At 41.7% G+C, this 21,986-nt stretch overlaps 1 protein-coding gene across 1 annotated transcript; it reads right to left on the bottom strand.

The window, feature by feature from the left end:
- Positions 1-701: 701 nt before the first annotated feature.
- On the bottom strand, positions 702-19,798 carry LOC141070551 (uncharacterized). The gene is made up of 6 exons (XM_073559564.1): positions 19,769-19,798; positions 19,242-19,421; positions 19,036-19,159; positions 18,859-18,956; positions 14,538-14,628; positions 702-2,643 (listed from the first exon to the last, which is right to left on the bottom strand). Exons 1-6 carry the CDS (start codon positions 19,796-19,798, stop codon positions 1,814-1,816), a joined length of 1,353 nt encoding a protein of 450 aa, XP_073415665.1. The 3' UTR covers positions 702-1,813.
- Between the last annotated feature and the right edge of the window lie 2,188 nt (positions 19,799-21,986).

Here is a 21,986-nt window from a genome sequence, read left to right as displayed (position 1 = left end):
TTTTTTGCGCAAAACGTGCGCATGCGTTTTTTTAAAGCGGTTGGGCGGACCAAAAAATGCAACATGTAGCGTCTGGAAAATAAAATCGCACACCACAAAAAAACGCAGCGCACGAAAAGCGCATACGTGCGCATGCCAATGCGCACGTATGCGCACCCATGTTAAATATAGGGGAAAAAAGCATGCGCATGTATACGTTTTTTTGCAGCGCAAAAAAGTGCAAATGTGAAACCAGCCTTACTTTGTCCCACTATGGGACTATCATTTACTGCAGGTTGATCGCTTGCATAGCATGGGGATGCTACAGCAAACTACAAACTGTCAGCTCTCTAGTGACAGGGAAAGTTGCGGATCATGCACTGCGTATGATCAAGCAAATTTCCAAGCTCTGGTGACCCGGATGTCATCATGACGACATCGGGTCAAAGTGGCAACAATCGAGACCCCGCGTCCCACCGTGGGGTCTCCAATCCAAGGGCAGAGAGGCTGTCATCTCTCTGCTGGCTCCCGGAATGCTGCAATTGCTTCATTTAGGGGGTTAAAGTGCCGCATCAATAAGACCCATGTCGTGTGAACGTATTATTATTTCCAATGCCAGAAAGGGATTAAGAATGCCACATGTTAAAAGAAGAATATGGTGCAATTGAAAAACAACCAATAAATACTAATAACTGAAAAGAAAAAAAGCACATATGCCAGAATGAATTGCACTCATAGTTTTTATTAGAACAATTCCTGTATAAGGATATCTAGAACAGTCGGGACAGAAACTGGGGCCTTCAAAGGAATGTCAGCACAGAGTAACTTTTCAAATCAAGCACAGGCACTCGGTGCTTCATGCGGCCATCCACCCTTGTCTTGCTCTAGGAAACCAGAGCTGTCAATCAAGAGAGGGGTGGAGATTGAGGGAAAACAAGCAAGTGGGAAGGTGTATTTATACCAGCTATGAAGCACCCAGTGGTGGGACTTACTTTGCTGTGGAGAGAATCCCTTTTAAAACAGATGATGAAATAAGACTCAGTTACACCTGTCTAAATGAGACTTGAGCCACATTGAAATCTCATTGTGAGAACCATCCAAAAAATGGTCTTATATAAGATTGACAAAATACATGCACAGATCAGCCAAAACATTTACAAACTCTTACCTAGTATTATATGTTCCACATGTTAAATATTAAGTAATATTAGTTTCCAATACCAGTACATTGCTTGACTCATAGTAGAAAGTTCTGCTGACATACATGTAATATTTCTGTATACTTAGCTTGGGAAACGTCATACTATAAGCTCAGAATACCATAGATGGACTCATCAAAGGCTGAATGGAATGTACATATATATATATTAGAAGACCAACAGGGTCTCAGAGGAAGTGGAGTCGGGGAGTCGGGGCTGTCACAAGGCTTCTTTAGCACTTGGACTAAGGATACAGAGGAAAGATGGATGAGATGCGCCTTCCACCAATTTAATTGACTTAGTATGGATAAATGGACTATTTTGTTGTTAACATCTACACGTTTTATATTTTTCTTCAATGTTAGTTTACGAAGAGAATCTAAAAAACTTTTTTTTGTAAGAATTATTATAACATCCTCTTGGTTGGTTTATCATATATATATTTTACAGGTGGGCTGGTTTTGTTTATGTAAATGTTAAATGACAGATAATCATTGCTAATTGTAATAAATTTTCTACTAATCATCTAAAGCTCTAAATTGTTTTCCCTTTTTCTTGTACATGTGTGACTTCATTATAATTTGCATTTTTTTCTTACATTTTGTCAACAAAATGGAAAATGAAAATCATGACTTCTATGTGTGTGTTTTTTGATGCCTAACCAGATTTGTTTTCTCTGTAAAACATTTCCCACATTCTGGACATGAAAATGGCTTCTCCCCTGTATGAATTTTCTTATGTCTACCAAGATCTGATTTCCCATTAAAACATTTCCCACATTCTGAACAAGAATAAGGTTTCTCCTCTGTGTGAATTCTTTGATGTACAACAAGATGTGATTTCTCTATAAAACATTTCCCACATTCTGAACATAAAAATGGCTTCTCCCCTGTGTGAATTCTTTGATGTATAACAAGTTTGGACTTCTCGCTATAACTTTTCCCACATTCTGAACATGGAAATCCCTTCTCTCCTGTGTGACTTCTCTGATGTGTAACAAGATGTGATTTCTGATTAAAACATTTCCCACATTCTAAACATGAATATGGCTTCTCTCCTGTGTGAGTTCTCTGATGTGTAACGAGATGTGATTTCTGACTAAAACATTTCCCACATTCTGGACATGAAAAAGGCTTCTCCCCTGTGTGACTTCTCTGATGTGTAACAACATAGTGTTTCTCTGTAAAACATTTCCCACATTCTGAGCATGAAAATGGTTTCTCCTCATTAAAAGCAATTTCATGTACAACAGTCCTTCTGTGACATATGTTTTGCATATTGGTCTTTGATGGAGAAGAAGAAAGGACCTGATGAAAATTATCAGATGAAAGATTTTCTCTGAGAAGGGATTGAGGTGTATCTGAAATATTGCCATAATCTTCACATATATCTGGTGCAGTAACATGATCATCGACTGTAAAATCTGAAAACATCAGATGTCCTTCGGAGCTCCTGGTACAGTCATCTGCCAAGAATAAAACGGATTTTATTATTTTTCAATAACACTGCAATTTAAATCCTATCAATATTATATACTTAAAACATTTTCATGCAAATTGTAATACAAATCAATTATCAGTTGACTTAAGAAAGCTGACTACAAAGCAGGGACTATTAGATTATGACGTTAGGCCTACTAGCTTGTGCTGTTTCAATTTTTCAGTTCTTTGTTGGAGTTGTCTTCTCCGTAGCTTGATATTTCACTTTGCCTTTCATCAGTCACTACCAATTACATGTTCAATGGAGACTCAAAAATGGGCCTGTAAGTCAGTATTATTAGGTGGTGTCCATCTCATGCCCTTCCTGACAACTATACAGGTGTTCTCAAAAGTTTACATACCCCGGCAGAATTTTTGCTTTCTTGGCCTTTTTTCAGAGAATATGAATGATAACACCAAAACTATTTCTCCTATCATGGATAGTGGTTGGGTGAAGCCATTTATTGTCAAAGTACTGTGTATTTTCACAAATTATGTTATTGCATAATTAAGGGTTTATAAGTGGCAGCTGGTTGGGGCTTCCAGTCCTTCGGATGTGCATTGAGCTGTAGGTTGGGTTTCTGCTAAAGGGAAAAAAAACTCTTTAAATGTTATTCCTTAGAGAGTGTGAACGAGCTGCGTGTGACTAGAACGTAAGTGTGAACGGGAGTAAGGGTGTGACTTGACATTGAAGAGGTATTTGAGAATCCTGCAGCAAATACCAGTGTGAATTGCTGTGAGTCGCTGAATTGTGAATTGCTGAGTGCTTTTCTACCTGTTTAATTTTATTGGGCTTTCTTAGCCTATTTTTCTCTCTACAGATTTACAGTCTCTTATTTTACTATCTGTGTCTTTAAGGGTTAACTACATTGCAAGTGTGAATGAACTTCGTGTGACCAGAGCGTAAGTGCGAACGCAAGTAAGAGTGTGACTTGTGATTCAGTGACTTTGGATTCAGGGAGTTGACAAGGGAAGAATTACTGAAATGCAATTTGTATTTTATTAATACTTTACATTGCATTTTACTTAACATTTCTGTCTGGTGCAATCACCATTAGGAAATGAGGTCCATTATTGACAATGCCATCCAGTGTACATCTTGCCACATGTATGCAATCCTTGAACAGCCGGTCGAGGGTGCATACTGCTGTGCAAGATGTGAGCACATTGTCTATTTGGAAGCCCAGGTACTGGATCTAAATGCGCAGCTGGCAACACTGAGATCCATAGACAATACGGAAAGGAGTCTGTTGTCACTGAGCAGACGCTTAATGGGATAAATGAGGGGGGGAGATGGTAGTATGGAGCTGTAGGACAGTGAGGCAGCTAGCTGGGTGACAGTATGGGTGAGTCTACATAAGGCGTATTGCCGGCGCTTTGGACGCTGCGGAAACCCCGCTCTGCCCAAAGCGCCATCCCCTGTTTTACACGCGGTATTACCGCATTGTATCCATAGATTGTGTAATTTATCTTGCGTAGACGGAGCATCTAGCAAGATAAATAGACATGCTGCGGTCTAAAAAGATGCACCACATGTCCGTAATTTCGGGTGTGTCACCCGCGTTCTTGAACGCATAGTGGAGACGGGATTTCATAAAATCTCCACTATGCTATAACATCTGTACGCAGCATTCAATCCGCAGCACATCCGGATGAATTACGCTACGTGGAAACACACCCTTAGAAGGCAGGGTTGAGGGAAGAGTGCCAGAGATGCTAGTCCTGATCTGGCACACCCCAATAAGGTTGCTAAGTTGGCAGATGAGGGGGGTGTCAGTACAGGGGTAGCACTGCCGCAGCAAGGCATGTCCTCTTAAAGCCGGAGGAGTGTCTGCTCCAGTAAGAGGGGATATAGGAGAGCAGGGCAGGCCAGACAGGTGCTGGTAGTGGGTGACTCAATTATTAGGGGAACAGATAGGCCAGTCTGTCACAAAGACAGGGATTGTCCAACAGTGTTCTGCCTACCTGGCGCTCGAGTCCGACACATCGCTGATCGGGTTGACAGATTACTGGCAGGGGCTGGTGAGGACCCAGTGGTCATGGTGCACATTGGCACAAATGACAAAGTCAGAGGTTGGTGGAAGGTCCTTAAAGATGATTTCAGGGAATTAGGCTGCAAGCTTAAAGCAAGGACCTCCAAGGTGGTATTATCTGAAATACTACCTGTACCACGCCAGAGAGGCAATGGGAGATTAGGGAGATAAATAAGTGGCTCAGGAATTGGTGTAGGAAGGAGGGGGTTCGGTTCCTGGAGAACTGGGCTGACTTCTCAGTTGGCTACAGGTTTTATGCTACGGACTGGCTGCATCTCAATGGGGAGGGCACAGTTGTGCTGGGGGAGAAAATGGCTAAAAGGTTGGAGGAGTGTTTAAACTAGGGACTGGGGGGAGGGTATTCATTTTAAACTAGGGGAAGATAGTGCAGATAGTGACCTTGGCACAAGTAAAGAAATTGGGGGTGGCATGGGGGGTGGGGTTAGAACAGTTAATATTTTAAGAAAGAATAGAGGTACAGAGAAATACGTAAAGTGCATGTATACTAATGCCAGAAGAATCACCAACAAAATGAAGGAATTAGAATTATTTTTCTTGGAAAATAATTATGACGTGGTGGGGATATCTGAGACATGGCTGGATGAGAGCCATGACTCGGCGGTTAATTTACAGGGCTATAGTCTGTTCAGAAATGACCGTACAAATAAGAAAGGGGTGTGTGTTTATATGTAAAATCATCCTTAAAACCCATCCTGCGTGATAATATATGTGAATCTAATGAAAATGTAGAGTCCCTGTAGGTGAAGATAAGGGGAGGGGGAAAAAATGATAAATTACTGATAGGGGTTTGTTATAAGTCACCAAAAATAATGGGGAGAATATCCTCATAAAGCAAATAGATGAAGCAGCGACTCAAGGAGAAGTCATTATTATGGGGGACTTCAACTACCCTGAAATACATTGGGGAACCGAAAGCTGCAGTTCCAGCAAAGGTAATAGGTTTCTGACAACGATGAGAGACAATTACCTTTCACAACTGGTTCAGGACCCAACAAGAGGGGGGGCACTGCTAGACCTAATATTAACCAACAGGCCAGACTGCATATCAAATATAAGGGTTGGGGGTCACTTGGGTAATAGTGATCACAAAATCAGCGATTATCTGCAAAATTGCCACGTATCGGCCTGGGATGTTTCTCCTGGTAAGTACATCCGGCCTATAAGATGCAACCCCATTTTCTTCCAAAATATTTTGGGGAAAAAGTCTGTCTTATTGTCCGAAAAAATACAGTAATAAGTTTTCATGTATCCTTTAATAAGATGTGTAGTAGAGGGGTTACAAGGACACTAAACTTTAGGAAGGCAAATTTCCAGCGGATGAGAGATGATCTTGGTGCAATTAACTGGGACGATATCCTGAGACATAAAAATACACAAAGAAAATGGGAGACGTTTATTAGCATCCTAAATAGGAGCTGTGCACAATATATACCGTATGGGAATAAACATGCTAGAAATAGGAGGAAACCACTATGGCTAAATAGAGCTGTAAGGGCTGCAATAAGGGACAAAAAGAAAGCATTTAGAGAATTAAAGCAAGTAGGTAGTGATGAGGCATTAAAAAAAATTCAGAAAATTAAATAAATTCTGTAAAAAGCAAATCAAGGCAGCAAAGATTGAGACAGAGAGACTCATTGCCAGAGAAAGTAAAAATAATCCCAAAATATTCTTTAACTACATAAATAGTAAGAAACTAAAAAATGATAGTGTTGGCCCCCTTAAAAATAGTCAGGATGAAATGGTGGATGAGGAAAAAGCCAGTATGCTAAATGACTTTTTTCAACAGTATTTACACAAGAAAATCCCATGACGGATAACATGATCAGTGATAACAAAAATTCTCCATTAAATGTCACCTGCTTAACCCAGCAGGAAGTACGGCGGCGTCTAAAAATCACTAAAATTGACAAATCCCTGGGCCTGGATGGGATACACCCCTGAGTACTGCAGGAATTAAGTGCAGTCATAGATAAACCATTATTTTTAATCTTTAAAGATTCCATAATAACAGGGTCTGTACCACAGGACTAGCGTATAGCAAATGTGGTGCCAATATTCAAAAAGGGGACAAAAACTGAACTTGGAAATTATAGGCCAGTAAGTTTAACCTCCACTGTGGGTAAAATCCTGGAGGGTCTCCTAACAGATGCTATATCTGAGTATCTGAAGAAGAATAACCTTATGACCCAATATCAACATGGGTTTACAAGGAACCATTCCTGTCAGACTAATATGATAAGCTTTAATGAAGAGGTAAGTTCTGGACTGGACCAAGGAAATGCAGTGGACGTGGTGTACATGGACTTTTCAAAAGCTTTTGCTACGGTGCCAAACAAAAGTTGATACACAAAATGAGAACAATGGGGATAGGGGAAAATATGTGTAAGTGGGTTAAGAGCTGGCTCAGGGATAGGAAACAAAGGGTGGTTATTAATGGAGCACACTCGGACTGGGTCACGGTTAGCAGTGGGGTACCACAGGGGTCAGTATTGGGCCCACTTCTTTTTAACATTTATTAATGACCTTGTAGGGGGCATACAGAGTCGAATTTCAATATTTGCAGATGACACTAAATTCTGCAGGGTAATCAATACAGAGGAGGACAATTTAATATTATCGGAAGATTTATGCAAACTAGAAACTTGGGCTGATAAATGGAAAATGAGCTTTAATGGGGATAAATGTAAGGTCATGCACTTGGGTAGAACAAACAAGAAGTATAATTATGTGCTTAATTGTAAAACACTGGGCAAAACTGTCACTGAAAAAGACCTGGGTGTATGGGTGGACGACAAACTCACATTTAGTGGCCAGTGTCAGGCAGCTGCTACAAAGGCAAATAAAGTAATGGGATGCATTAAAAGAGGCATAGATGCTCATGAGGAGAACATCATTTTATCTCTATACGAGTCACTGCTAGTTTTTAGAGAGTCCAGTATTTCAGCTGATGTTTTTTGAGGGTCTTTCTTTGCGTCCCGAACAATTTTCCTGGCATTTGTCACAGGTGAGGATGTTACCTTTAGTAGCCATTCAAACCCATTTGTGTCAACTTCTGTGCATGTTATCAGGCCAAAATCACCAGGGTATGTAAACTTTTGATCGGGGTCATTTGGATGTTTTGAGTTGCCATTATGATTTAGAAACAGAAAACATAGTAGTTTGACAATAAATGGCTTCACCCAACCACTAACCATGATTGGAGAAAAAGTTTTGGAGTTATATCATTCATATTCTCTTAAAAAAGGCCAAGAAAGCAAAAATTCTGCTGGGGTATGTAAACTTTTGAACACAACTGTATGTAGTCTAGCATGGTGTAGAGCAGGGTTCCCCAACTCCGGTCCTCAAGGGCCACCAACAGGTCATGTTTTCAGGATTTCCTTAGTATTGCCCAGGTGATAATTGTATCACCTGTACAATACAAGGGAAATCCTGAAAACATAACCTCCTTGGTGGGCCTTGAGGACCGGAGTTGGAGAACCCTGGAGTAGAGCACAGGGGAGGATTTAGAAGACGCCATGGTTTTGGCAGAAAGTGTATGGTTTGTTTTTTTTCTTTATGCATGTAAGCAGTGGATACAAGTCCTTTAGATTATTTTATACAAGATGGCGGCCAATGGAAACAATAACAGAAATGGTAGATTTTGCTCATATAGCCTCACAAAAACTGAAATAAAAAGTTACCAAAAAGTTGTCTGTACCCAGAAATGGCATGAGTGAAAATTACAGCTTATTCCGCTGATGTAACAGCTTTACAATTGCTACTTCATTTGTACATTCCGCCTCCAAAATATTGTCATACGTGATTAAAATATCATACAGTGGGTACAGAAAGAATTCAGACCCCTTTAATTTTTCACTCTTTGTTTCATTGCAGCCATTTGGTAAATGCAAAAAAGTTCATTTTTTCTCATTTATGTACACTCTGCACCCCATCTTGACTACAAAAACAGAAACGTAGAAATTTTTGCAAATTTATTAAAAAAGAAAAACTGAAATATCACATGATCATAAGTATTCAGACCCTTTGCTCAGACACTCATATTTAAGTCACATGCTGTCCATTTCCTTGTGATCCTCCTTGAGATGGTTCTACTCCTTCATTGGAGTCCAGCTGTGTTTAATTAAACTGATAGCACTTGATTTGTAAAGGCACACACCTGTCTATATAAGACCTCACAGCTCACAGTGCATGTCAGAACAAATGCAAATCATAAGGTCAAAGGAACTGGACAAGGAGCTCAGAGACAGAATTGTGGCAAGGCACAGATCTGGCCAAGGTTACAAAAGAATATCTGCAGTACTCAAGGTTCCTCAGAGCACAGTGGCCTCCATAATCCTTAAAAGGAAGAAGTTTGGACCTAGACCTGGCCATCCAGCCAAACTGAGCATTCGTGGGAGAAGAGCATTGGTGAGAGAGGTAAAGAAGAACCCCAAGATCACTGTGGCTGAGCTCCACAGATGCAGTAGTGAGATGGTAGAAAGTTCCACAAATTCAACTATCACTGCAGCCCTCCAGCAGTTGGGCCTATATGGCAGTGTGGCCCGCGGAAGCCTCTCCTCAGTGCAAGACATACGCATAAAGTTTGCAAAAAAACACACAAAGGATTCCCAGAAAAATAAGATTCTCTGGTCTTTGCCCGGCAGTCTTATTTTGAGATGGAGAATCAGGCGAGTAAGTTTCTGGCCTACTTAGTACGACAGCACAATGCAACCAACACAATTCTACAGATCCGTGATTCAGATGGTACGTTGGTCTCCTCAACTGAGGAGATACTAAAGTGCTTTTCTGACTACTATGGCTCATTGTACAATTCTAAGACAGATGTGGATGGCCCAGAGTGTTTGGACTATTTGTTAGATATAGAGTTTCCCACGCTAAGTCCTTCCCAACAGGCCTATATGGATGCTGAGTTTACTCTGGAGGAGGTAGAGGATGCCATACAAGGCATGGCCTCCGGGAAGGCCCCTGGGCCAGATGGATTCCCTGTGGAGTTATATAGAAAATATCAGGATATACTGGCGCCTCTTTTGTTGACAGTGTTTGGGATTTGGGAGGGGGGATGCATGCCGGAGTCTTTTTATGAGGCCAATATAATAGTTCTAAAAAAGGAGGGGAAGGACCCTTTGGATTGTGGATCATATAGGCCTATATCACTAGTAAATGTGGATTATAAAATTTTTACAAAAATTTTAGCCAAAAGAGTAAATACTGTTATATTGGATCTTGTACACCCTGATCAGACGGGTTTTATGCCAGGTAAGAGCACTTCCACAAATATCAGACGTGTCCAGTCAGTGGCCCAATATAGTTCTCTGGTACCGAATAATGAATGGGCATTGGCATCACTAGATGCGGCCAAGGCCCTTTGACTCACTTGAATGGCCTTTTCTCCGTGCATGTTTGCAGAGATATGGATTTGGCGAAAGATTCCAAAACTGGGTCAATGTCTTATACATGAAGCCCAAGGCCCGGGTCATCATAAATAGCTCCATATCTGAATCATTTTCATTGCATAGGGGAACCCGTCAGGGGTGTCCTCTTTCCCCGGCCCTCTTTGCTCTCGCTATTGAGGCTCTGGCAATTCGTATAAGACTATCCCCTGATATCGCTGGCATAGAGATAGCGGGTCGGACGGATACCATAGGCTTATACGCTGATGATATGGTGATATTTATGGACAAAGCAGAGGAAGCCCTGACAAGAGTGATTACTACCATAAATAAATTTAGTAAATATTCTGGCCTTTACATAAATTGGGATAAATCTGCTTTGATGCCTCTTTCCCATGCTCCAATGCCACGACTTGAGACTCTCTCCCTGCTGCCCATCGTGACTAGTTTCAAATATTTGGGGGTTCATATCTCTAAGGGCAGTAAATTTGATCTACAACTCAATATACAACCACTGCTGGAGATGGTTAGTGGTAAATTTGCGATCTGGGGTAAGCTTCTATTGTCTGTAGTCGGACGTATTAATTTAATTAAAATATTACTCCCCAAGCTTAACTACTTTCTTGAACATAGTGTGGTGGTGGTGCCCAAATCCTTTTTTGCTCATTTAAATTCCCAAATCACATCCTTTATTTGGGGGAAAGCCAGGCCTAAACTAAAGTTGACCACTCTACAGAGACCCAAGAGGGGAGGGGGGGCAGCATTACCCAATTTCTTTTTATATTATCTAGCTGGACAGGCTAAGGCCTTAAGTACATGGATGCCTGGAGGCCACCTCCTGAATTCTGAGAGTCATCTTTTTCATGCTGCAGGGACTAGTTGCCCACTAGGTATTTTAGAAATGAGGAAAATAAATGTCCCGAGACTGCTGCCTCTGCTCCGTCTGGCACGATCAATATGGAGACAGATTAAGGGGGTCGTTGGATTTGGCGATGTTATAGCTGAAATGCCCCTGTGGAATAATGACTACCTCTCGGTGCTGCGTGAACATCCGTCTGCCGAGTTCTGGGTTCAGTACGGTGTCTCTACGATGGGTGATCTACACGATCATGGTACTTTAATATCCTTTGAGCAAATACAAGTCAATCGCGGTGTCCCGAGATCCCAGTTTTTCCATTATCTACAACTAAGGTCAGCTTTTCAATCGCATATGGAAAATTTAGATATGAGTGATGCCATTTCGTCTCTGCCCTTGATAGGGATCCTCAAGTCACAGGGCCCTCAAGGTCTCATCTCCTCTCTATATACATATATGTTGTCAGTGGGGACAGAATGTGCCATAGACTCCGTTAAGAAGAAATGGGAGAGGCTCATTCCTGATACACGGGATGAGGAATGGGAAGAAATTCTGGAGTCACCAATCTGGGTGTCTCCGTCTGCCAACAACAGGATGATACAATTGTACATTATTAATCAATCATATTTGACCCCAATTCGACTCTTTAAGATGGGCCGATATCCGTCATCGGAATGTTTGAGATGTCATTCAATGGATGCAGACTTTATTCATATGATCTGGTGCTGTCCTGTTGTTGTGCAATTCTGGAGAGGGGTGACGTCGTTATTAACATCCTTGGTACAAACGCCTGTTCCCCTCGAACCGCTGATACGTCTGTTTGGAGTGTGGGATGAGGAGACGTGGGGTCATTATGTTGGGATTTTTTTACGGGAGACACTGTTAATGGCACGAAAGATACTGGCACTACGATGGATGGGGAATTCACCTCCTTCTCTTGGGTCCTGGATCACTCTCGTAAATTCGATTATCCCATATGAAAGGACACTGTATCAGAATAGAGGGTGCCCAGGTAAATTTAAAAAGATTTGGGAGAGATGGAACTCCTCTCACTTTACCTTGCAGAGCAGAGATGTCGCACAATAAACTGCTTGCTATATAGAAGTAGGCTGCAGAATAGTTAATGTTTTAGTAGATGTCGGTAGAGTTTAGAAGCCAGGCAGGTTCTATTACTGGTACAATAACATAACACCATTGTGATTCAATTGATATTATGTCTGCTTTATTTACATACAGTTGATGCCTCATGTCTTCATGCTAATTGTACATATCTATTTTGTACTAGGTTTAACATTTTGCACTGAATGTATGTATTGTAAAACTGCTTATGGTTTAATAAACGAATTTAAAAAAAAAAAGATTCTCTGGTCTTATGAGATGAAGATAGAACTTTTTGGCAATAATTCTAAGCGGTATGTGTGGAGAAAACCAGGCACTGCTCATCACCTGCCAATACAAACCCAACAGTGAAACATGGTGGAGACAGCATCATGCTATGGGGGTGTTTTTCAGCTGCAGGGACAGGATGACTGGTTGCAATTGAAGGAAACATGAATGTGACCAAGTACAGAGATGTCCTGGAAGAAAACCTCTTCCAGAGTGCCCTGGACCTCAGACTTGGCAGAAGGTTCACCTTCCAACAAGACAATGACCCTAAGCACACAGCTAAAATAACAAAGGAGTGGCTTCAGCACAATTCTGTGACCATTCTTGACTGGCCCAGCCAGAGCCCTGACCTGAAGCGAATTGAGCATCTCTGGAGAGACCTGAAAATGGCTGTCCACCAACATTCACCATCCAAGCTGACGGAACTAGAGAGGGTCTTCAAGGTAGAATGGCATCCCCAAATCCAGGTTGTGAAAAACTTGTTACATTATTCCCAAGAAGACCCATGGCTGTACTAGCTCAAAACGGTGCTTCTACTCAATACTGAGCAAAGGGTCTGAATATTTCAGTTTTTCTTTTTTAATAAATGTGCAAAAATGTCTACATTTCTGTTTTTTTTCAGTCAAGATGGGGTGCGAAGTGTACATTAAATAGAAAAAAATGAACTTTGTTTCATTGCAGCCATTTGGTAAATGCAAAAAAGAATGAAAAACTTAAAGGGGTCTGAATACTTTCCATACCCACTGTATGTACCAGAAAATGCACCAATGACAACTACAACTTGTCACACGAAAAATAAAGCATCATACTTCTCTGCTGAAAACTGTAACATACTCATCTGCTAAGTTGCCAATAAATTTCACATGGAAACAACAAGAAGCATGTAATAATTTTATAAAAAGATATAAATTTATTGAAACAATAGAAACAACAATATATGCAAAAAGGGATGCAATAAAAAGAGGGACCTGTAATCAAGGCTATGCAAAATAGTGCCCAGACAGCGCTGAAAAATCATATAATTGGCACACAACATATGCAATATATGGCCAAAGAACAATAAAGAGGATTATATATGGTAATATGTGAAATTTATTGGCAACTTAGCAGATGAGTATTTTGTTTGAGAAGTAAAATATTGTTGATTACTGTTGGACAAATTTTGGTCACGAAAACTGTAAAATGTCTAGCTCGCAGAATATGTCGACCCAAAAACAAGTAGATTTTCTGTACAAAAGTAATAAAAAGAAATAAAACACTATAAATTTGTCGTCGCCATAATGGTGCTCACTCACAGAATAAAGACAACGCCTTATATTTGCAGCACGTGAATAGCGGAAAATTTAAAATATTAAAAAAACACCAACAGAATTGCTGTTTTATTTCTCACTATAAAAAGTTAATTAAAGTTACTCGATAAGTTATATGTACCCCAAAATTCTGCCACTAACAGAAACAACACACCCTAAAAAAAAAAAAAATCTCATGCAGCTAAGATGGAAAAAAAAAATCCCAAGGCTCTTACAAGGCAATTAGAAAAACTAAAAAAAAAACCTTTGTGCTAAAGACCCAAATGGGCACTTTAGCTTTCAGTGAAGAATGGACAACACTCAGATGATTACATTGATGACATCTGAGTGTTAGCAGGCTTCTTCACAGGCCCAGTCACTAGAACGAGAAGTTTCATCTACCAAAAATGGACTGGTCTCTTTTTTTTGGCGGACAATCTGTTTGTCTGTTTCATTTTAGGACAAACAGGATTAATGTTAAAAACTGATCTGTTGAAAGATCAATGCAAACAGAAGCAGAGTGGTCCCATTTATTACGGGGTCACTTTGAATTCCGATATGTGTCATTTTAAAAATGGAAAACAAAGTTCTGCATGAGCTTTTTTACCCTTCTAAAAATATAAATTTCTATACCAAATACTATGCTTGTAGAGAAGAAAGCTTCTGAGGTTTTCAGGCTGAGAAATGTATCGTGTACATAGCAGTGCAGCCTGTGGCTCACTAGTAATGTTTCTGCCTTCCATATCAGGGGTCCAGAGATAAAAAAATTCAATTAAAATATCCACATAATTGTAAAATTAGTGACAAAAACTCTGTAACGAGCCCTAAAATATATACCACATAATTATACCATGCAGTGACCGAGAAGAACCTGTGACTTCTCTGCAGTTAGTGGTCACTACTCACCTGTGCGGATATCTGTAGGAATCTCCTCTTTACACCGCTCATCACTCCTCACATACGTCTCTGTAGTATGACTATGGGGCAGATCTTCACCCTGAAACAATGACTGTAAAAGTCACTGACAGATGAAAAAGTCACATTAAATGATTTCATGAAACAGAAAGGATGAAATGAACATGGTGACCAAAAATGGCACCTCTATGTTTGGCTTTCATTCTGCCATAGACACTATCTGGTTATATCCCCTACTGATTAGTAAGACTAAGGATTTATGCACACTACATTTTTTTCAGGCAGATTTCGCCTGAAATCCACCAGAGAAGCAATGATCATATGCACGGCAATGTCAGAGCGACTTTTTGAACTGCTTTCGGCTTCAAAAGCAGTGATGCGGCTAAGGCTGGTTTCACACTTGCGTTTTTTTGCGCTGTATTTTAGCGCTAAAAAACGCATGCGCTTTTTTTCCTATATTTTGCATGGGATGCACTTATGTGCGCATACACATGCGTTTGTATGCGTTTTTACGCGCATGCGTTTTTTGTGGTGTGCGCTCTGGCGCACAAAATGCATCCTGTTGCATTTTTGGGCGTCCGACTTGCCTCAAAAAAACGCATGCGCGCGCAATGCGTTTTTTTACAGCAAGACACCCATTTTAAGTCTATGGGTGCGCATACGTGCGCATTGGCATGCTCATGTATGCGGTTTTTTGCGCATGCGTTTTTTGGTTGACCATTGGTTAGACAATGGAAATTAGGGGTTTGGGTTAGAGTTAGGGTTAGTTAAGGGGGTTTAGGGTTAGGGTTAGTATGGTTTGGTTAAGGGTTAGGGTTAGTATGGTTTGGTTAAGGGTTAGGGTTAGGGTTAGTATGATTTGGTTAAAGGATAGGGTTAGGGTTAGTAAAGTCATGGTTTGGGTTAGTGTTAATCCTAACCCTATCTTGATTTTTTTGGTGAGGCCAACTAATGTTGGAAAAAAACGCAAACGCGGTAAAAACGCACTAAAAACGCATACAAACACATAAAAATGCTGCGTTTTTTTCATGCATGCGCATAAAAATGCTTGAAAAAAACGCAGCATTTGTATGCGTTTTTTCCATGCGTTTTTTTGCGGGAAAAACGAGCTGCAAAAAAAAGCAAGTGTGAAAGTAGCCTAAAAGAAGTGACTGGTCAATTTGTCAGGTGGATTTTACCACTATATTACATATGAAATAAAAAAAAAAAAATCATAGGATGACCTAAAAGACATCAGAAAAAAACACATGCAGGGGTTATCCGGGGCTTAGGGTTTTTTCTCTATTAGGTTAAGAACTAACAGGCAGGTAGTTGCTCACTACCTGCCTGTTCTGCCCTACGATGATCTCTTCATGCTCAATTGGTAACTCTCCTTTTGACATCACAACAACAGATAAGCATCTTCTTTTCTCATCTGCTCTGTTGACAGAACATTACATCAACGTCATTCCGGTTGACAGCCTGCTGTTAGGCAATGGGAGTCAGCTGTTAATCAACATGACATCAGTAGTGACACTCCATTGAAAGGGTAGAGTTGAAGAGAAGAAGTGGCTCTGTTGACATGACATTATTGGACGTAGAAGAATAGTTGGCAAAAGAGGACCGTGACCGGTCTGAGCTAGAATAGATCAGGGTGTTTTCCTGAAGCGTCACCACTAGTGTTTTCCTAAAGCATCATCACTGGTGTTATCCTGAAGCATCTTCTACTTCAAAATTATAAACCAAAACCAAAAATAATAAAACGTTTAAAATTTAAATTTCAAAACTTAATCTTATTCAAAACCATACATTCAATAAACAAAAGTACCACCTCCTAGGCCCTTGAAATAGGGGAATATTGTATAGATATTTGGCAGGGGGTTAAATGGCAGCCTACTTCGCAGCGGAGGTTGGCACTCCAAAATGTGTCCCCACTCAACGTCGGCAGTCCCTTAAAGTCCCTATTCAAGACCCATACCCATAAACCAAAATGCACACAGTATACAGCTTTCTTGTCTATGATGCCGCTGTGTCTATTCAACAATGTCTCTGATAATAGGACAGTAAGCCAGAGGTTAATGTGGCTGTAGATAACACCACTAGCTAATTAGCTGAATACCTCCAGAGCTAGATCACAGCTTTATTTGTGTATAATAAAGTGCATGTGTGCTCAAAAAATATATACAGTGCATTTACTACAGATGTATGTAGGTCACCTTCAAATGTAGTTTAGGGCACTCCATACAAACAGTAAAGTGCTGTATCAATTTTTGTAGACTAGGGACATCAATACTGGAAGTTACTACAACCAGCTAAGTGATCCATTGTGATCGTTTTTTGCATTTAAATGGCTTTTCAAATTGTCTATGAAAATTGATATAGCACTTTACTGTTTGTATGAAGTGCCCTAAACTACATTTAACAGAGTTTTTTGCAGCGTCTGAAATAGCTATTGAAATAGCTATTAACCAGATTATTGCCACCGAGGTATTCGGAACTGTATGAACCCCCTATATTGCAGACTGTAATGGTCCACAGTCGACACCGGATGTACCACCTGCTTATTCCTGTATTTACAAGCCCCGGGTGGGTTAAGTATACCTTTTTGCATCACCTACGGCTTTTTTTTGTTACTATTTTACTATTAGCAACAAGATTTTACCATAAGCGATAAAATCGCTGTCATATAAATATTCAGAACTGCACAAACCCCGTTACATTGTAGATTGACTACAACGGTCTACAGTTGACACCAGATATATCATCTGCCAATTGTCTGTGTTCTGTAGTATTCCACATCATCCGTGCCTGAATACAGCACCAGAACAACATCAATACACAAGTACATTACCAGAACCACAATCAGTACATGACTACAGTATTAGAACCATCATCAGTACATGGATAGATCACAAGAACAATCAATATATGAATTGTCAGTACATAAATACAGCACCAGAATCATCATCAGTACAGGAGTACAGCACCAAGCTTAGAACAGCAATCAATTGCAATGTCCGGAGAACGTCTGCTATATACTGTTGTATTGAATGAACCTGCTACTGCCAGTATGCATTTAACAATGATAAGATGACAGAAGTTGTAGCTGTATTTAAAGCAGGTTGTCAATCTCTAGATGCATAAACTGTATGTTCGTTCGTCAGGTTATATTGTTTTTAAACATGCTTAAATATCATCGCTGTGAAGAAAAATGCTATTATATGAGCAGAGATCGATCATGTGAACACGTGTTCTGTGCACACACAAGTGAGGTTGGCCTGTCTAAACAGGTTATTATATGACTGCTGATCAGCTTCACATTGTTTAATGGCTGTGATTATCCATTGTTAATACACCCTTACACCAGGTACCTTATAGGTGACATCTACTCTGATTGGAGTGCTATGATGACTTTTCACATCCATATCTTGTTACTGCAGACTTTCCTCTTCTCTCATCCATGAGCTGTGCCCCTGAATAAATAATTGCCCCTCACTTTGCTCTTTGCACAAAAAATTACCCCCATTATGACCCTCTTATGGTTAATGGACTCCACACTAGACTCTCCTATAAAAAGAGAAAAATCACACCACACCTACCCCATACAAGGACTACAACACTGCCTTTTTATAAACCATAACCGTCACACTATCCTCACTATCCTTCCTCACTTATGTACTATGATCTCCAAAATATCCATGCTGTCCCCTCTTGAATCTTTTACCCTCAAGCTACCCCTTCAAATTTAGCCACCTCTTTGCACTGCCCCCTGACTAGTCAACCCTTGTGGGTCCTTTTACAATAGAGTAAACAGCTACCATGAAGAGATGAACTTGGCTGGCCTTAATAATCATGTAAGCTCTAGTGTTCAAACCTCCCTCTACAGATATCAGAGGTAGCAGGATGTGCCAAAAAGCATTCCCGTATTATTAATCCACCTCCACCAGCCTGAACTGTTGATGTTGGATGTTTTTCCTTGATCATAACATTCTCAGTATGGACTTGATACCATTGCAAGGAAAATCCCAAGTTTTATAGTTTTTGAAATACTGGTCCTTGTTAATGTAGCATAGACACCCTTATTTGAAGTCACTCAGATCACTCAATCTTCAAATTTTAATGCTGATTCTGACTAATAATTCATCACTTCATTTTCTCCTGTACTTTGGGGTCAAGGGTCTTACATTAAAACTTCAACAATCAAAGTGCCAGATTATTTAATATATTGGCCAGTCAGCGTATAATACTGGTGGATAAAACCAGACTGAACACAAGACCTTCACAGCTTCTACACAGCATAGGGGAGATCTCATGACACCTTCTCTCCATCTACCTGATGATCCTGAGGAACATTGGGATCTTCTTGTTTACAGTCCTGTGGAAGAAGAGGTCGGGGACATCTCTCTGGTGTTGTCCTCTCACTGGATAGAACTGGAGGAAACACATACAGGGACTGAATTCATTCCTTACATACAGATAATTATAGGTCGTGTGTATTTAGTCCTATTACCTGGTGATGTGAGGGGCTGGGGAACCTCCATCATGACGTCCTTGTACAGATCTTTGTGTCCTTCTAAATACTCCCACTCCTCCATGGAGAAATAGACGGTGACATCCTGACACCTTATAGGAACCTGACACATACAATGATACCGTCATCCCCCGATCCCTCCATAGCGTTACTGTATAATGTCCCAGCATTCCCAGCAGTGTCACCTCTCCAGTCAGCAGCTCAATCATCTTGTAGGTGAGTTCTAGGATCTTCTGGTCATTGATGTCCTCATGTATCAGGGGGTGAGGTGGAGGCCCCGTGATTGGGCTCAGGGGTCTTCCCCATCCCTCAGACACAGGGGCCTGACAGCGCTCCCTAGAGGTCTTCTTCACTACTGTGTAATCCTGGTTATGGAGAGAGACATTAATAAACCTCACTACAGACATTTCCAGAGTCCTCACCTCTCCAGTTCTGTCCATCTGTTATTCCCATAGATAAGAATGATGTAATGTGACGTCATCAGAATCTCTCACCTCTCCAGTAAGCCGGAAGAGGATCTCTAGGGTGAGGTGTAATATCCTCTCCGCCATCTTGTCCCTGTCCCTCTCCATCCTTGTAGGGTCGCTCAGGAGAATTCTCTTATACAGAAGATCTCCACTGAGAGGATCCGATATTGTAGGGACCTGAATGGGGAGAAGATGACGATGTAACATCATAAAGATCCCATGTAAGAAATCTCCGGAGCTGTTACCGGCTTCACATGATCACTACATCCAGTCATGGCCCCGTCCTGCCCCCGGTATAACACATAGTCCCATTATAGTCACACACAGAGATTTATCCCAGGCTCAGCACTGAGGGGGTTACTGCCCCCTGTGCCCAGTAATGGGGAATCTCCAGCACCTACCTCCACCTGCAGAGCCGCACACCACATATATGGCTGTTCTGTGCGCACAGGACCTGGGATGAGGTCACAGGAGGGGAGGAGTCAGGGGTCACATGATCAGGGGCCTCAGTGTATGCAGGACTCTGCTGTGCTGGGTGTCATGGTGCTGGATGAGGGGAAGTTTGTGTGGGGTCAGGAGGGGTTTACAGTGTGGATGTAGCAGAACAGGGTCGGACTGGCCCAGCGGGATACCGGTGCAGTCCTTGGCAGGCCCACAAGCAGGGCATAGAGGGGGTTTTCTTGTTTCAACTTATTGTGCGTCCGAGGACACACATTCAGCTGAAATGTATTTCCTCACCACAGTAGTTAACATGGCCAGCAGCTGAATTGAGTGTGCCTGTGGCAGATGGTGCATGACAGTGACGTTGCCTGCAACAGGCTCACTCAAGTAACCCGCCGACCTCTGCTAGGTCAGTGCCCATTTCACCATAAGCGTGCCCGATCTGCAGGCATACAATGCTGAGCAGCATGGAAGCACAGGCAGGTAAGGCCTGTTTCACACATCAGTTTTTCTTGCCAGTCTAAATCCGCCAAAATAGCGGAAAACGGATCCGCAGGCGGACTGACAGAAACGGGGGACAGCGGATCAGCGTATGTACGGATCCGCCGATGGTAAAAATTTAAAGGAACCGCGCCTGGGGAAAAAGAAAAAATTAATACCGGCGGATGTAGTGGTATCCAGAAGAGAGCGGGCATCTGCGGGGAGCGATCATCTCGTGGGATGCGGGTGAGTTGCGAACGCGCGATGCCATGAGGGAGGAGATCGCGCGATGCGAGAAATGGGGAGATCGGGCAGAAATGGTGGAGGCAGGGAGAGAGAGAGAGATTTTCATCCAGCAGCGACACTTGATTCAGGGTTAAAAGGGGAAAATGCGGATCCGGACAGCAAGAAAACGTTGCATGGTCCGTTCGGTGATCTCAGCGGGCGCCACAATTTTGGCGGATCCGCACAAATACGGACGCAATGGACGATCATCAGTCAAAATCCGCCGATAATGAAAGTCAATGGGGAAAAAAACGGTTCCGTAAATAAAAATGGAGGATCCATTTTTTTGGCAAATCGGCGGATCTTGACTGATTGTGAAAAACTGAAGTGTGAAACAGGCCTAAGAGTAATCTTTTTTCTTCTGTATGATGCTGAGGCCAGGCTGAGGACAATGGAGGGACAGCCAAAGCAAGGAACATGGGGAGCCAGCCAGGCTAAGAGACATATGAGGGGCCAACCAGGCCAAGGGACATATGGGGGCTTAGCAAGGCTAAGTGACATATAGGGGGGACAGCCAAGCCAAGGGATATGGGAGGGTCAGCCAGGCCAAGGGACATGGGGCAGCCAGGCCAAGGGACATATAAAGGGCCAGCCAGGCCAAGGGACATATGTTGCGGCCAGCCAGGTCATGAACATATGGAGGGGCCAGTCAGGCCAAGGGACATGAGGGTCAGCCAGGAAAAGAGACCTTTAGTGGTTCAACCAGATCAAGGGACATATTGGGGGCAGCCAGGCCAAGGGACATATGGAGGACCAGCCAGGCCAAGGGACATAAGGGGGGGCAGCCAGGCCGAGGGTAGGGTCTTTAGGGTCCAAGATGGCGCAAGTTCTTAAATAAAGGATGCCTGGATAAGGGACTTAATTACTATATGGGGGCCCAAATGAGGAACATATATTAATAGTTTATGGTAGCAAGTGGGGGACATAATTACTGTAGGGGCAATTAGATGAACATTATTATTGCTGTAATATAATTTACTTTTTAGGAGACTGTTTTCAATGCAAGGGAACAAATGGGAGGTTCTGTTACTCTGCAGGGCGGCACTATGTTGCTTTTTTCTTCATCTGATAGTGTAAAAGTCAGGAAAAAGTGAGGAATGTGCTCTAGAAGAGATCAGCTATAAATGACTGTGCTATTCTCTGCAGAGATAAGACCCTGTATTACCTGTACACTATATACAGAGCTCTTGTGTATAATTTAACTGGTGATTACTGTATTACCTGTACACTACTGTGCATACATTGGTGTTCAGGTTT

This window comes from Dendrobates tinctorius, unplaced genomic scaffold (genome assembly GCF_039654945.1).
Source record: "Dendrobates tinctorius isolate UK_male_01 unplaced genomic scaffold, ASM3965494v1 ptg000014l, whole genome shotgun sequence".
Lineage (NCBI taxonomy): Eukaryota > Metazoa > Chordata > Amphibia > Anura > Dendrobatidae > Dendrobates > Dendrobates tinctorius.
The sequence above is the reverse complement of the archived record's forward strand: the minus strand, read 5'-3'. Positions and strand labels throughout refer to the sequence as shown.